Source organism: Mustela nivalis (assembly GCF_964662115.1).
Source record: "Mustela nivalis genome assembly, chromosome: 3".
In the NCBI taxonomy this organism is placed as follows: domain Eukaryota; kingdom Metazoa; phylum Chordata; class Mammalia; order Carnivora; family Mustelidae; genus Mustela; species Mustela nivalis.
This window is the reverse complement of record NC_139022.1, coordinates 32,002,129-32,018,973: the sequence shown is the minus strand read 5'-3', so window position 1 is coordinate 32,018,973 and position 16,845 is coordinate 32,002,129. Positions and strand designations below refer to the sequence as shown.

The 16,845-nt window shown below is 52.0% G+C and overlaps 1 protein-coding gene across 2 annotated transcripts in view; it reads left to right on the top strand.

Moving 5' to 3' along the window:
* Nucleotides 1–16,148, top strand: part of MAML1 (mastermind like transcriptional coactivator 1) — a 45,293-nt gene extending 29,145 nt beyond the window's left edge. For both annotated transcript variants that reach the window (XM_082723552.1, XM_082723553.1), the window contains 4 exons: nt 5,335–6,747; nt 8,865–9,104; nt 11,231–11,327; nt 12,683–16,148. In XM_082723552.1, the coding sequence (XP_082579678.1) occupies nt 5,335–6,747; nt 8,865–9,104; nt 11,231–11,327; nt 12,683–13,662 (2,730 nt within the window). In that variant the 3' untranslated portion in view covers nt 13,663–16,148. The remainder of the gene's footprint in view (nt 1–5,334; nt 6,748–8,864; nt 9,105–11,230; nt 11,328–12,682) is intronic.
* The last annotated feature ends 697 nt before the right edge of the window (nt 16,149–16,845 follow it).

Below are 16,845 nucleotides of genomic sequence, written 5' to 3'. Positions count from 1 at the left end.
CCGTTTTTCTGGTCACAGCACCTTGATGGGCTTCTTCATGCTTGGCAGAGCGGAGGTGCTCCTTTCACAGCTTGCAGCTCTGACACACTCCCTGCTGCCTGGGTTTCATACCAGACGCCTCGCTCAGCCTCACAGGTGGCAGCAGAGTTGACCTGGACCCTGTCAGACCAGAAGGGAGGTGGGCCTGCCAGGAGGGAGGCTCAGCAGCAGACCCTTCCCTTCCTTTGAGCCCCAGTGCATCCCGCCTTGGGAAGCATCATGCAATCTGACTTTTCATCTGCTGGAAGGCAGGACCAGTGATCCTTCTTCACAGCATGCCTTTGAAGGTTGCGTGAGATTCTGACACCATGAGGAATAGCTAGGGGCAGGTACTGAGCAGTCAGCAAGGCCACTGAGGAAGTAATGATTGGCTCTGTGGCATTTGGCTCAGACTCAAGCCTTCCCGAGGTTGCTACTCAACATGGATTTCCCGCACTGTCCCTCAAATCAATGAAATCTTGAATGGTGCCTGAAAGTAGGTCGACTTTACCTGGAGATGGTCTTTTCCACCAACAGTCAGGGTTCCTGAGTATCCATACAGAGTACAAAAAGAACATAGGGGAGAAGGAAAAGTGAGCATGGTATTAGGTTGAATTGCTGCCTTTTAAAGTCAAGGATTTGTATGTTTCAGCCTACACTTTGGCAGCACTCCAGGGAGCTGTAGCACTGGTGTACAGCATGGGTGTGGTGGGAAAGTTTGTGGAGAATTAAAACTAGTGTCGAAGCCAGGAGGACTGTGGAGCTGAGCTCAGGGTGACCAAGACCTAAGGGCAACGAGGTGCCATTGAAGAGCTTTCAGGAGGAGAGGGACAGGATCAGATTTGCCCTTCAATGCAGTCACTCTGACCGTAGTGTGGAATGTAGTTGAGGGCAGAGATTGCAAGGAGCCTGGCTGTAGACGTGGTTGAAATGATTCAAGCAAGAGAAGTTAGTGTGTAGATAGATCCAAGAATGCTGAGGAGGTGGGCTCAGCAGGACAAGGGTGTTGATTGGATGCAGGGAGTGGAAAAGAAGGGGCTAGAGCTGGTCTCTGGTTCTGGTTTATATGACTAGGTGGATGGTAGTGACACTTGGGGACAGGAACAGAGAAAGGAAAATGGGACATGGGGAGAGGCTGCTTCAGGTTGGGACAGATTAAGTCTGGATTATCTGTGGCACACCCTGCACATCAGGTGGGTGGTTGGACAGGCAGGGGTCTGGAGCTCTGTCGACATGGTGGGTAGGAGCACATTCATTCACAAATACTTATTGAGTGCCAGGCACTGTTCTAGGTAGTGGGTCTCTGCTTTTCATTCTAATGGGGGAAGCTCGGCTTATTCACATGAGTGCCTCCATGGGGGACTTAACAAGGAGATAGGTTGGAGAGTTGGAAAATAGTCATTCTATGACTTTTAGGAGATGAGGGGCCCAAATTATATGCTCCTAGGGAGATGGGGAAGAAGTATTTTGGGAAAAGAGAACAAGTGCAAAGGCCCTGAGGCAGACAGCACATTTGAGGAACTGTAAGAAGGCTGGTGTGACTCAGTGTGCTGTACTGTGGGGAGCATGGAAAAGGAGGTTGGATAGAGGGTGAGGGCTGATATATCAGCACTTGATCCCTGGCAGTTGGGTCTATTCTGAGTGTGATGTTCAGTCTTAGGAATTTGAAGCCATGGGAGTAGATAAGATCAGAGTGTGTATAGAATAAAAGAGGGGACAGTTGGGTGGCTCATTTGGGTGTCCGATCCTTGGCTTCGGCTCAGGTCATGATCTCATGAGTCATGGAAGTGAGCCCCTTGTTGGGCTCTGTGCTCAGTGAAGCGTCTGCTTGGGCTTTCTCTCTCCACTTGCCCCTCCCCCCTGCTCATACACTCTCATGCATACTCTCTCAAATGAATCAATAAATCTTTTTTAAAAATTAAAAAAAAAGAGGACTCCCATACTCATTTGAAGGGGAGACCTATCTCAAAGGAGACTAGAAGAAACAACCAGAAAAGTAGAAGAGAAAGCAAGATAGTGTGGTAAAGAAATAGGATAGAGAACTTGAAAATGCAGGGAGGGGCGCCTGGGTGGCTCAGTGGGTTAAAGCGTCTGCCTTCGGCTCAGGTCATGGTCCCAGGGTCCTGGGATCGAGCCCCGCATCGGGCTTTCTGCTCGGCTGGGAGCCTGCTTTCCCCCTCTCTCTCTGTCTGCCTCTCTGCCTACTTGTGATCTTTGTCTGTCAAATAAATAAATAAAATCTTTTTAAAAAAATGCAGGGAATTATTAAGAGGCAGATGATGGAGGGAAAGACTGAAATTGTGGGCTGCATTTAACAGCACCAAGGTCTTTGCTGGCCTCAGGGAACACAGCCCTAAAGTCTCCCTTCGACTCATCCCCACCCAGCATCCCCAGAGGATGGAACCCATACTGCAGTGGGTCAGGGTACTGACTCTCCAGGTGGGGGTGGGGGTGTGGTGTTTGGCTGATAGGAGGATGACTGAGGAAAAGAGGACCTGAGAAGGAGCAGAAAGCACTGGTGCTGCCCCCAGGTAACTGCCCACGTAAGGGATATGGAGGAGAGAGCCACCCCTGTCTTAAGCAGCCACACGTGTTTGTTAGCTCAGTGCAAGAGTACAGGTGTTAGCCTGTGGTTAGTCTGACCAGAAAGTGCACTGGAACTTCAGTGGTGGGTGGCAGAGGCCTGCAGAGTCCTTTGGTGGAAGACTTGGTGAGCATGCAGGGCCTCCAGCTTAGCATCAGGCACTTGGTACCCTTTAACAAAACCCCCTTGCAAAGGAAATGAACACCAGATCATGTTGTCCAGGACCAGATCCTCCTGGAACCCTGATGGTTAGGACGGGAGCCTCTGCACTGAGCACCCACAAGTACCAGATCCGCTGAGAGCAAGCTCGTGTGTTTATCCATGGCAGCCAGTTTTGGGTGCCTTATGTCTCTTACACTGTTTATTCTTATATAATTTATAATCCGTTCAGGGTGTCTGCCCACTCTTGTAAAATCCTGGAGGTTAGTCTCCATAGTTTACCCATCTTCGTCTTCCTCTGCCGGGGCCTGCACATATCAGGCATTCCTGCAAATGCTCCAGATTGAAAAATCTGCCAGGGCCAACACATTCCACACTCCTCACCCCTGCCTACATCATCCCAGGTACACTTTGTGAGCAGTTGAGAAAATGACTGTTTCCTTTGGCCAAAAGTATTGGGATTGCAAAATTGAGTCATTCCTTTGGAACTTGTCTGCAGCTGTTTGCATGCAGATATTGAAAGAGGGAGTGGTGGCTTTTATAATTGTTCAGGCAAAGAAAGATTCTGTTTCTAATCTGGGACAACCAGCTGACTCATCAAGTGTCCTGACCTTCTAGATTTCCATCTTCCCCCTTAGGAGAGTGGAAAACTGAGCTCCCAGGTTCACAGATGGCCCCAAGCTGACAGTGAGGAACAAATGATTTTCCAAAAAGAAATAATAGAAAGATTAAAAATCCAAGGAAAAATGAACTCTTTTTGATTTCCTTGTGACGGATTAAATGGCTATGAATTGACTTCCCCAAAGGAAACTTCCCAACAGTAGATCTTAGAAAGGTCCAGGTTAAGAGCATGGGTCCCTTCCCCGCTCCCGCCCCTAGGTGGCAGCATGAGGCAGAAGAACCCACATGAAAGGAAGGCCACTGTCGTCTTGTAGGGTCCTAGGATCAGCTTACACCTCTGCCCTACCGTTCCACCTATTGAGTATCCCTAAGTGTTTAGGAGCTAACGTAGGTACCCAGACACGGATTTAGAGAAATACAGACTCAGCCAGGATTTATAGAGCCCTGTGCAGTGGGCTTTAACAGGAAAGAAAGTGGAAAGTCTTGACGTGGGGATAAACAAAGGCAAGGGAGCAATGGAATTGGAACTCCAGATTGAGAAAATTGCCCTCCTTGTTTCCTTACTCGTTGCACATTTGTATCTAGGCAGGAGTCCGGGTCAGAGTGCTCACGCACGCAGGCTCCTCGGGCTGCTGTGCTGGGTCTGTGTGGCCCTTCTCCATAGCCGGAGGACAGCGGTCTGGAGTTCTAGGTGCTACCACTCCTCTGGTGGCTATTTAAAGATACAATGAAAGCTACCATTCGGAACTATGTAAATAGCGTGGTGTGGATGCTTAGGGTCAGTGGGAGGAAGGGTGAAGGACAAAAATGTAACCAAAGTAAGCCTGGAAAGGAGCAGTACCCTGTTAAGAGCTAAGTGTAGGCACCTCCACTTGGAGGAGTCCTGTCCCGGGAGCTGAAAACGAGGCTGAGGAAGGAGTGGAACGATACCACCTTCTCTCCTCCCCACTCTCGTTGTAGCGTTCTCTTCACGAAACCCCTGTATCTGGAGCCCCGTCTCAGGGCACAATTGCTCAGCTGTTTTCTGGGGGGCCTCTGTCTTCTGTAGCCGTGTCTGCTTGGGTCCTGTGGTACATGAATTCCACTGCAACCACCACTTTTGTCTTGATCTGCACATAGCCCTTGCCCCCCCGCACAAGGTGGACAGTTAGGAAGGTTAGCTGAACAAACCCTCTGAGGAGAAGAGGGGGAAGCAAGGACAGCGGTGTAAGGCAGACTGGCTATGCTCAGAGGAATGCTTCTGATAAGAAGTGGGGTTTGTTGGGGCTCATGACTAGGCACAGGGGATTAGAAGCTGCTTGGCCTGCCGCAGGGAGGAGGGTGGGCACATGGGAGCAGCCCTGCCTAGGGAGAAGAGATGGGGCCAGGCAATGGCTCCTCCAGAGGCTGCGCAGGGCAGGAAGCGTGGCCTGGTACTCGTGAACTGCCCCCACTGAGGCCTGAGAAGGAGCCCCTAGCAACCAGGGCTCCTTCCTGTGGAAAGCGATAGAAATCCGCGTTAAATCAGCTTAAACACAGGAGGAATTCTTTGGTTCCACAAAGTGAAAAGTCCAGGGGCAATGGTCTCCTGTACAACCCGGACTTAGGTAGCACCCTGGAGAATGGATCTGTATCTTCTGGTTCTTTCTCATCGGCTCCATTCTTGGGCACACTCTCCGACTAGACGACTATGGGCAGCATCAGGCTTGCTTCCTGTGGGAAGAGAGGGCCCCAGAAGCCAGGAACCCATGTGCTGACGCGGGCTCGCTTTCCCGGAGCGCAGGTAGTGGTTGGGAGTCACGCCCAGCCGAGGGACCTTGGAGAAGGGAAGTGGGAGTGGAGGGAGCATGAGCTGGACAAGCACAGTTATTAGAGTGCTATGGGATGTGGGCCCAGACTGACGTCACCAGCAGGCATGGAGGGGCCTCCTACATGATGCTGTTTCTTACGTCCCTCTTGTCTGTGTTTTGTAGCATCTCCATGATACGGTGAAGAGGAACCTTGATAGCACCACCTCTCCTCAGAATGGCGAGCAGCAGAATGGCTATGGAGACCTCTTTCCTGGACACAAGAAGACCCGGCGTGAGGCTCCTCTGGGTGTAGCCGTTGCTTCCAATGGCCTGCCCCCGGCCTCCCCTCTGGGGCAGCCTGACAAGCCCGGCACTGAGGCACTGCAGGCCGGCAGCAAGCACTCCCTGGGGCTGGACTCCCTCAGCAAGAAGTGTCTGGCAGATGCGAGCCTCCACTTGAACGGGGGCAGCAACCCTGGGGAGCCCTTTCCTCTGAGCCTGAATAAAGAGCTAAAGCAAGAGCCCGTCGATGACTTGCCTTGCATGATCGCAGGGGCCGGGGGCTCCATATCTCAGAGCAACCTCATGCCTGACCTCAACCTTAACGAGCAGGAGTGGAAGGAGCTTATCGAGGAGCTGAACAGGTCAGTGCCCGATGAAGACATGAAGGATCTGTTTAATGAGGACTTTGAAGAAAAGAAAGACCCAGAGTCATCTGGGTCGGCCACACAGACCCCATTGGCACAGGACATTAATATTAAGACAGAATTCTCTCCGGCAGCCTTCGAACAAGAACAGTTAGGCTCTCCACAAGTGAGGGCTGGGTCTGCAGGACAGACCTTTATGGGGCCTTCAGCTGGCCCTGGCAGCACAGAGTCACCCAGCCTGGGGGGCGCTCAACCTCTGTTCCACGCCTCTAGTCAGCCCGGGGCCGACAACCCCAGTCCCACCCTGATGCCGGCATCAGTGCAGGCCCAGAATGCCCCAAGAGCCCTCTCTGGTGTGGTGTTGCCCAGCCAGGGCCCGGGAGGGGCCTCGGAGCTGTCCTCTGCCCACCAGCTGCAGCAGATTGCTGCCAAGCAGAAGCGCGAGCAGATGCTCCAAAACCCACAGCCGGCCACCTCCGCACCAACCCCAGGCCAGATGTCCCCATGGCAGCAGACAGGCCCCTCCCACAGCCCCCTGAACGTCCCTTATCCCTTGGAGAAGCCTGCCAGCCCTCCTGGCTACAAGCAAGACTTTACCAGCCCCAAACTCCTCATGATGCCTGGAGTGAACAAGAGCTCCCCGCGGCCCGGAGGCCCCTACCTCCAGGCTGGCCACGTGAACCTGCTGAGTCACCCACCATCAAGTAACCTGAATCAGAGTACCGTGCCTAGCCAGGGCTCGGTGCTGGACTATGGCAACACCAAACCCCTGTCTCATTACAAAGCCGACTGCGGGCAAGGCGGCCCTGCGTCCGGCCAGAGCAAGACCGCCGTCATGGCTTACCTTCCCCAGCAGCTGCCTCATCTGAGCAATGAGCAGAACTCCTTGTTTCTGATGAAACCAAAGCCAGGAAACATGCCTTTCCGGTCACTGGTTCCACCTAACCAGGTGAGCTCGCGGCTTCCCTCTCTGTCACTGTGTACCCCTGCGGTCAGCGAGAGGGAGACAGGGAGCAGCTGCCCTTGGCCTTTGAGTCCCTGGAGGGAGAAAATCGGCTGAGCAAAGTGGGCTCAATTTTAAATAAGCAAAAATAAGGTAGAATTCCCTGGTGTAACTTGGTTTAAAGTATCCATATGTTTGAGACATCACCGGGCACCTGGGCGGAGGCATTGAGTTCTCCTGCCTGCCATGCAGCGTAAATTCAGTCAGGTGTGGTCTGTGCTCTGCAGGTAGCGGTCACACTTGATGTGCTTCTTAGAGGCTTTGCCTTTTTTTATTTTAAACCACCTTTCAGATCTTCACAAAGTATCTTAAGATTTAAACCCCGTGCAGCCTGGCAGAGTCACGTAGCTCTGAAGGGTGGAGAATGGTCAAGCACCAGTCTTACCATGATCACTGTTTGCATTTCTCCTCATGGTCAAATGTGTTCGAAGATGTCTCTTCCCTGGCAACCTTCTCATGGTGATAGCGTGTTCCCCCAACTTCCTCCAGGACAGAGGGGAGCGCACTTGTTTTCTCCCTCCACGGCGTGTCCCAGACTGTCCTTCGTGTCCGGACATGTAGTTCTCTTGATACTTGTTACCAGTCATGTGGCCACAGTTTTGAGACATGCCCTGATGTTGGTGTACCCTGTTGTCACTGGGTCTTCATGACTATAAGGAAGCCTGAGGCCAGTACCCTTGCGGCTTCCGGTGTGGATTTATGAAATTTTAAAAATTAAAATCCCAGTGTTGGTAATGATAAAAATTGGGAAGTCAATGTCCCTCTGGTGAGGAGGGTGTATACATAGGCCTGGTGCTGGTGGGAAGTAATTTGGCATTAGATATTCTTCTTAAGCCATAAAATTGTTTGTAAGCATTAAAACATTATACCCCTGCAAGAAACAATCCCTAAAAAAATAGGAAAGTTAGATACAGGATATTCATTGCATCGTTATTTCTAATTGCCCCAAACTGGAAGCAGGTTGGGCATCTCCCAGCAGGAGTGCATGCATGTAAATGTTGATGCTGCTGCTGCCGCTGCCAGCCAGGAAGCTCTGCACAGCCCCTGGGAGCATCCTTAAGAGTGTGACAACTGCCAGTGCTTAGCGCCTCACAAAGCACTGGGAGCCTGAGACTGGAAACTTGGGGTGGGGGGCTGGTGAGCAAATTACCTCGGTGCATCTGCTTGAAGATTAGACTCTTGTAAGAATGAAATGTCCAGGCTCATCAGGACTGGAAAGTTGAGATCCTTTAAATGATCATTGCTTTTTCCCTTTTTCCCTTTTCAAGTTAAAATTTCCCCTTTTTTTCTTTATTTTTTTTCCCAAGATTTTATTTATTTATTTGACAGAGATCACAAGTAGGAAGAGAGGCAGGCGGGAGAGGGGGGTGGAGCAGGCTTCCCGCTGAGCAGGGGGCCTAATGCGGGGCTCAATCCCAGGACCCTGAGATCATGACCTGAACCAAAGGCAGAGGGTTAACCCACTGAGTCACCCAGGCGCCCGTATTTCTCCCCTTTTAAATGTAAGTCATGACGGGATAATACTGTGGAGCCTCTGACAGGACTCTCACTTCTACCCTTTGTGTTAATTGAGAATATTTATTCAAGTACTCGCTGATATTCAGTATTTTGTGAGCGTATCTGACAAAAGCCCAGCAGTCTGATCCCAGGAAAATGCTCTACACAGACAAACACGTGGTACGGCTTCAGACAGGTCAGGGACAGCCCCATGGCTGGGGATGTGAGGTTGGCCCGCTTGAAACACCTTGTCTCCATCCGGCAGAGCGTTCCTCCTTTGGGGGCCCATCTATACTCACGCATTCCAGAAAGTGAGGATATAGAAGCTCCGGCTGCCGACCGGGAGTCATGCGTGTGAATAGACGGGCTTAGATGTCAAGTCTTGTCTTTGCCACTGGTTACGCTGCTTTTTGCTGTGCGGGGATACGCGAGTGTTCGCCTCTCCACCTGGCCCTGGAGGACATGTGCCCTTGGCTCTGCAGTGACTGGGTAGAGGGCGGTGGGCAGAAGCTTATAGACTCCACTGTGTGCCCCCGACCTGAGACCCCCCTTCTCTGCGCTCACAGGAGCAGAACCCGCCCAGCATCCCTGTCGCTGCCCCAGCTGGTGGCGTGGGGAGCCAGCCGCCTGCTGCATCCTCCGCCAGCACGCGCAGCAGCGCCCCCTATCTCAGCAGCCAGCAGCAGGCGGCAGTCATGAAGCAGCATCACTTGCTTTTGGACCAGCAGAAACAGAGAGAGCAGCAGCAAAAACATCTGCAGCAACAGCAGTTTTTACAAAGGCAGCAGCACCTTCTGGCGGAACAGGTAAAGCGAGAGGGGAGGACGACCCTTGCCAACTGCATCTTCACCTGCCTTCAGTGTCGCTGCTCAGCCATCAGACCCGCTGTGTGTGCGTGCGTGTGTGTGGGGGCCTGCTGTGTGTCCTTTGCCCTTTCTAAATCTTTTATTATTATTATTATTATTATTATTTTAAGATTATTTATTTATTCATTTGGCAGAGAGCACAAGTAGACAGAGCAACAGGCAGAGAGAGAGGAGGAAGCAGGCTCCCCGCTGAGCAGAGAGCCCAACATGGGGCTCGATCTCAGGACCCCGGGATCATGACCCAAGCCGCAGGCAGAGGCTTTAACCCACTGAGCCACCCAGGCGCCCCTAAATTTTTTTTTAAAGATTGATTTATTTATTTTAGAGCGAGAGACTCAAGCAGACTCCCTTTGAGCGATTGAGCCACCCAGGTGCCCCCCCCCCTTGCCCTTTTCAACCCCTTCTCAGGAGTGTGGCGTTTCTCAGGCAGTGGTAGCTTGTGTCAGAAGCAGCTTTCATATCACTTGGTGGGGATTCATGAAGGCAACTCTGTGGCTTAAACTATATTTGTTAGGGATGTTTATCCATGTCCTGTGTCTGCAGCTGCCAGAGCAGTAAGCTCCTTGGTCTCCTCGTTCAATGTGGGATCCAGCTTTGTTGTAAGCGTAGTTTGTGATGAGCCAGAATATGACACAGGGAAATGGAAATGTCCCTGCGGCCCTCGAGTTCTAGAATCAGGCCCACCAAGCCCCACCCACCCACCCCACACCCTGCAGTTCACCTGCTCAGTCCCCAAGTCTGGTGCACAAACACCAAGGTGACAGCAGTGCTCAGGATTTCAGATTCCATCTTTAAAGTCATAAGAGAAGAAGCAGCTACCCAGAAGACAAAGGTGATTGAGAATGACTTTAAAGCCCACATCTCTGCCTCAGTTCTGCCATTTTTTAAAAATAACAGCTTTATTGGGACTCGAGTCATGTGACCTTGAATCCACCCATTTAAAATGTACAATTCAGTGGTTTTCACTATATTCACACAGGAGTGCAACCATCACCGCAGTCGATTTCATCCGTTTTCAGCCCCTAAAAAGAAGCCATATGCCCATTAAAAGCTACTGCCTACTGGGGCACCTGGGTGGCTCAGTGGGTTAAGCCTCTGCCTTCAGCTCAGGTCATGATCTCAGAGTCCTGGGATCAAGCCCCACATGAGGCTCTCTGCTCAGCAGGGAGCCTGCTTCCCCCTCTGTCTCTGCCTGCCTCTCTGCCTACTAGTGATCTCTCTCTCTGTCAAATAAATAAATAAAATCTTAAAAAAAAAAAAAAGCTTACCACCTGTGTTGTGGTTCACACCAGTTTTTCCCTTCTTCCCGTGGCTGAGCAGTACTCTTGTGTGGATAAGCTCTGTTTGATTTATCCATTCACCGATTGGTGACATTTGGGTTGTTCCCCCTTCTTATGGTTGGAGGTTTTCAGCTCTGTTGAGTGTATTCCAAGAATCACTGGGTCCTGTGGTAGCTCTTACTTGGTGCCCTGTAAGGAGCTGCCAGACTGTTCTCCCAAGCGGCCATGTCATTTTACATGCCCACAGTGGCATGAGAGCACCAGTCTCTCTTCAACTTTCCCGTACTTGTCTTTTTGGTTCTCACCATCCTGGTGGGCGTAAAGTGGTATGGCATTGTGGCTTTGATTCGCAATTGCCTGATCTGCCCTCCCAACTTTGGGAGAGGGACAGCGGGAGAGAAATAATCTTAAGCAGGCCCCATGCCCAGCTCCAAGCCTGATAAAGGGCTCCATCTCACGGTCTTGAGACCATGACCTGAGCCGAAACCAAGAGTGGGATACCCAACCGACTGAGCGACCCAGGCGCTCCCTGCCCAACTTTTTTTAAACCAATACACCACCGTTGTTTTTGTTTTCTTTTTTAAATCATTGCTCCTTAGATCTGTGCCATTGTTCTGTTTCACACAGTTTATTAAAAATCCCCCAAATGAAACCACAAGCATTGTGTCCACAGGAACACATCCATGAGTAACAAACATAGGGGTGTGCTTTTTTCTGCTCTGACTCTATTGTTTTTGTTTTATGTGGGTCTTATTGTTTTGTTCTTCCATCCTTGGCATTTTCTAGGAGAAGCAGCAGTTTCAGCGGCACCTGACACGCCCGCCTCCCCAGTACCAGGACCCATCCCAGAGCACCTTCCCCCAGCAGGTTGGACAGTTCCCAGGTGAGGGGACCGCGGAGGCAGCTCAGGCAGCACAGGACGCAGTGGGTGGCTCTTGCTGTCTGCATGGCTTCCTACTAGGGGCTAACTAGATCAACTGGCTTGTGTAAACATCAGTGTGCCAGTGGAGCCTGCAGGCCCAGGGTCAGGGGGAAAGGGTCACAGGGGCAGACCACTTTGGCGGGCACTCTGGCCATGCCGTCTTTTGAAGTAAAATTATTTCTGGCTGGAGGATAGCTAATCAACAGGAAATGGGTTCTGTAATTCTTAAGAAAGTTCTTTGTTTCTGCTGTGATGTGCCTTCAAAAAGGGACCCTCTTATTTTCCAGTTAAGGAGAGACTTGGGGTAGTTTGTGTGGCCTTTTTGCTGCTTCTCTTTCTTCCTGTCAGCTCACTTTGGTGTCACAGGCAGATAGCACTCTGAGGTCTCAGCTGTCATATCTTAGATATGCTCGGGAACCTGACAGCCTTTGCTTGGCCATCCCTCCAGGAATATGAGAGGACCTCACACCCTCCCTCTTTCACCCCGACGGTGCCAGCAGCTCATATACTTCTCGCCTGAGTGATCTGAGTAACCGCTGCCTGGGCCTGGAACCCCTGTTGCCATCTACTTGCCCTGTTGTCCTGCATTCCTGCCCTTGACATGGCCCCCTCAGCTTCCCTGAGTCTGGCCACAGCTCTCTGTCCAGTTGTATCCCCAGCCTGTGGGGACACCCTCCCCATACCCCCAGCCACAGAGCTCCCCACACAGACCACCTCTTGTAACTCTGGCATTTTCACACTCGCTTCTCTGTCTAGAATACTCCGTTTCTCCAAACTGTTGAAATCAGTTTTTCAGTTCAGCCCTTTGAAAACCCGATGTCTTTGTCACCATTTTTCTGAAGCCGTCCCCAGATCTTCCAAGGCACTGAGCCTCTGGTCCCCTGCCCCGCCAGCTGTTGTTACCACCCTGTCATACCACAGCCTTTGCCTCCCCGAGGCAGACCCTGGGCCGTATCTGTCTTGGAGTCTGCCGTGCTGGCGTGGAGCTCCCACGGAGCAGAAACAGAGTGGGCCTTTCACGGGTGAATCATTGAGTCTCCTGGCTTCCCCCGCCCTGGGCTTTGGCCCCCTCCTCTGAGCTGGTCTTAAATTCATTACTGCTCCAGACTGGCCTCCATTCCACCCTGTGGGAAACCTGCTCCCCTTTGGCCCACAGGGCCGTCTTCTTTGAGGGTCCACTGACCTTAAGATACCTGGTGTTCTGATTTGGCCTTTTACGCCAGAGAACAGTGCCTGCAGCTGGAGTCCTAGAGCCTCTCGGTGGCAGTGGGCCCAGAAATGCCAGCTCGATTGACTGGCTCTTCTCTGCCTTCTAGGGTCCTCTGGTGCTGTGCCTGGCATGAACAACTTGGGGCCATCTAACTCCAGCTGTCCTCGAGGGTTCCCTCAGGCTGGGAATCTGATGCCAATGGGCCCTGGACACACTTCAGTTTCCTCTCTCCCTTCAAACTCAGGCCCGCAGGACCGGGGTGTGGCTCAGTTCACTGGTTCCCAAAGCCTGCCGCAGGGCGGTCTCTACGGCATGGCCTCCGGCATCACCCAGATTGTTGCCCAGCCACCGCCACAGGCCACCAATGGACATGCCCACATCGCACGGCAGACCAGCATGGGCCAGAACTCCTCAGTCTCCACTGCCTACGGGCAGAACTCTCTGGGGAACTCCAGCCTCTCCCAGCAGCACAATAAGGGGACTATGAACTCTGGCTTAACCAAGCCACAGGTGCCAAGGGTGTCAGCCACTGTGGGAGGCCAGAACGCCTCGTGGCCACATCAGGGCCTGCCCAACTTGAGTGGCCAGACCCCGGGGAGCAGCACTGTGAGCCCCTTCACGGCAGCCTCCAGTTTCCACATGCAGCAGGCCCACATGAAAATGTCCAGCCCCCAGTTCTCCCAGGCGATGCCCAGCAGGCCCATGGCCCCCATGAGCTCGGCAGCCGCGGCGGGGTCCATGCTGCCCCCAGTGAGTGCGCAGCAGAGGACCAGTGCCCCCGCCCCAGCACCTCCCCAGGGAGCCCCACAACCAGGCTTGCCGGGCCTGAGCCCCGGTGGGCCTGAGCTGGGGGCCTTCAGCCAGAGCCCGGCACCACCCATGGGAGGCCGGGCGGGACTGCACTGCACTCAGGCATACCCTGTGCGGACCGCGGGCCAGGAGCTGCCCTTTGCCTACAGCGGGCAGCCAGGGGCCAGTGGGCTGGCCAGCATGGCTGGAGATGCCGACCTGATTGACTCCCTGCTGAAGAACAGGACTTCGGAAGAGTGGATGAATGATTTGGATGACCTTTTAGGGCCTCAGTAACTGGAGGGTTTGCGGTGTTCTCAGTGTTTGTACAGCCTGTATTTTTGTTCTCAGATTCAAGAAATATCAACTACTTTGGACCAAAAGCTCGTGGCCCAGAGAACAGGGCTGAGGGGTGGGATTGGAGCCCCAGGGCCAAGGCGGGCCCTGGCCAGGGTCTGCGGGGACCCCCCCCCACCTCCAGCTCCCAGCCAGCAGTTGCGGTCTGTCGGGCTGGCCCCAGCCCCTCTGCTGGCATCCATTGCCTGGTGTTGGGACAGCAGGACAGGGTTCTGCAGGAGGTTTTCTATCTGAATGACCAAAAAAACCCCAAGAATAATGATGGTGAAACCCCACGATGTGTGCCATCGTGTTGACTTAATCCAAGATTTCGCCACTTGCCCCAAGGCTGGGGACAGGTTTCGTTGCAACTTTGTATAGCAGAACCATTCGCAATTTGTAGCATAGAAAAGATTTTAAAAACTGTTTTTAAAGATTTGAGGACCGATTAGGATAGGTGGTGGTTTAAAATGATTGGCATTGGGAACTGAGGGTTTCCTTGTGGTCAAGAGCCTTTCTTATTCCTGCTCTTTGTCTTCTTTTCAGGGGATAGGGAGGGTCCCTGGGAGGTCATTTCTGTCAGCGCAGCCTGTGACTGTATGTGCCAAAAAGGAACAGGATGCCGCGAGGTGGCAGCGCTGGGAACACAGATGTGGCCTCTCCAGCCACTTGCCTTCTTCCTCCTCCCACAGTGCTGCACCCTCTGGGTCGACACTCATGACTTGCCAGCCCCCAGGCTATGTGCTGAAATGGAATGTATGGGGTGCCTGTGTCTGTGTCTTTGCCCTCCTTCTGCAGTTTCTTTGAAAACTAGCATTTGCTGTATCAGGAAGGTGATCCTAGCTGAGCTGCGCACAGAGGTCCTCACCTAGTCTCCAGTTCCCGTGACCTATCTGCCACCCCTCTTTGTCTCTCCAGCCCAACTGGAAAACCTCTTGAAGGCAGTGTACCAGATTGGTGGGGAGTCACTAAAATCCCTTAGGGAGCCCCAGCATTGTAGGTGGGAGGGCATCCCCTCCCCAGAAGGCAAGGGTGCGGGGGAAGGAGGGAAAACCGGGAGTGTGGGGGCCCCAAAGGGGGAGGGGTGCAGGCCAGGCTGGAGGAGAGAATTCCACTTGGTTTCACCACTTTGGCCACTCTCCCATGCCAGATGACTTGCACTTTTTGAAGAGAATGGCTTTATAACACTAATACATCCTTCTCGGGTTTTGAGTGGATGTCTCTCTGAAGGTCTATGGACTTGACTAAGCTAAAAGTCCACAAAACAGGATTCCCTGTGGGCTGTTTCTGGACAACACAGATGGAGAGAGCACTTGGGTTAGAGTGAAAGCAGAGTGGTAAGTGCAGGGTGAGACCCTTTTAAAGTGTCGGAGAGCAGAGAGGACACTGAGAAGAGTGGCTTCCATGCAGAGTGGTCTCGGAACAAACTGAAACCCCGTGTTTATTTCCCTGGAGTCTCAAAGTAGATGATTCAAGGAGTGTCCTATGTAAAGAATTGAGCCAGGGAAGATAATCTGTGTGGGCAGCCTGAGTGGCTTTTGAGGGGACGAAGGGTTGTGCACACAGGGGTAATTATTCTGCACCAGCAGTGCCTTTGCTGGGGGTACTTGGACCCTCAGATCCTCTTCTCTATAATAGCCATTTGCCACCTTGGGTGGTGTGTGGGCCATTTCCCCTTTAAATGCCCTCCCTTGCCCTCCCAGATGCTGAATTTAGCTTTCAAAGAAGGGAATGAATCATAAAGCCAGTGAAGACTCCACCCTCTGCGTGAGTTCCCCAATCTGAAGGGGAAGAGGGTGACTTCAGCGGGTTTTCTACCAAAAATAGAGGGCTGAAGGCTGGTGATGGGTCCTGTTCCTCTCCTGGTCTGCCTCTAGCTGCTCACCTCTGTCCCCTCCTGGGGAGGGCTGCCCCCTGCCTTAGTCCTTGGGCCGCCAGACAGACAGCAGGCTTCTTGCTGCAGTGTCAGAGCAATAAAATGTGATGCTTGGGGTCCCCCCAGGGAGCTGCCCGTGGCTTTATTTATGAATCTGGTTTTTGGGGAGTCAGGGGAAGAGACGTCTCTGCTTCAGTGCAAATCCCCTCTTCCAGGAGCCATGACTCAAAAGAAGGGTGCTCGGACTTTGTTATACACATTTGCTTTGTGTAAATAAATGTTTACAATTTTATATTAAAGAGGAAATAAGCGTTAGAGTTTCTGACTGTATATTTTTTACTTTTATAGATTTTAAAACTATGATCCTTTATATATGTGTTTTGGGGGAGTATGATAAGTTTTATGGCAAACAGTTGGTATTGTTAACTTTTTTTGTCATCAAAGTACATAAAAATCCCATTAATTCCCTTATTCTTCTATTGCCCTTAACTCTGGTATACACCAAAAAGAAATCTTTACTTTCCTTCTTTTATCATTATAAAATAATAAAAGTATTTTGCTAGTATGGAAACCGCGTGTGTCTTGGACCTCACGTGGCCGCGCCAGCAGGGTGGGTGGGGGATTGACGTGTGACTTCTTGGGTAGTTGGTGTCCGTCTGGGATGGAGCTGCTTGCCCACTGCTTGGTGGTGGAAGGAGGGACATTTGGTCTGGTTTACCTCAGAGTAACTTTTTTTTTTTTTTAAAGATTTTATTTATTTATTTGACAGAGAGAGATCACAAGCAGGCAGAGAGGCAGGCAGAGAGAGAGGAGGAAGCAGGCTCTCTGCTGAGCAGAGAGCCCAACATGGGGCTCGATCCCAGGACCCTGGGATCATGACCCAAGCCGAAGTTTAACCCACTGAGCCACCCAGGCGCCCCAACCTCAGAGTAACTTTTATTACCTGATGACAAGTAGGAGGGTGAAACTTGGGGCCACCAGCCTCTCCCCTCTTGTGGACCTCCCCACCCCATCTTTATGTCTAACGGGAGGGAGGAAGTTGGACCCAGTGACTTGGGTACTTTAGGTCCTCAACAGTTGAGATATTTTACTGGAAGCCCTGAGACTTACCCTCCAAGCACCCTACTCCCCCAAGTCCTATCTGGTGTCCTCCCCCGCCTTTTTTTTAGAAGAACATATGCTCCAGCCCACCCACCCACTGTTGTCACTGTCCACTGTGGGGGTCATCACATGATGGACCCACCCTTTCCCTTTTGTCTTCACAGTGG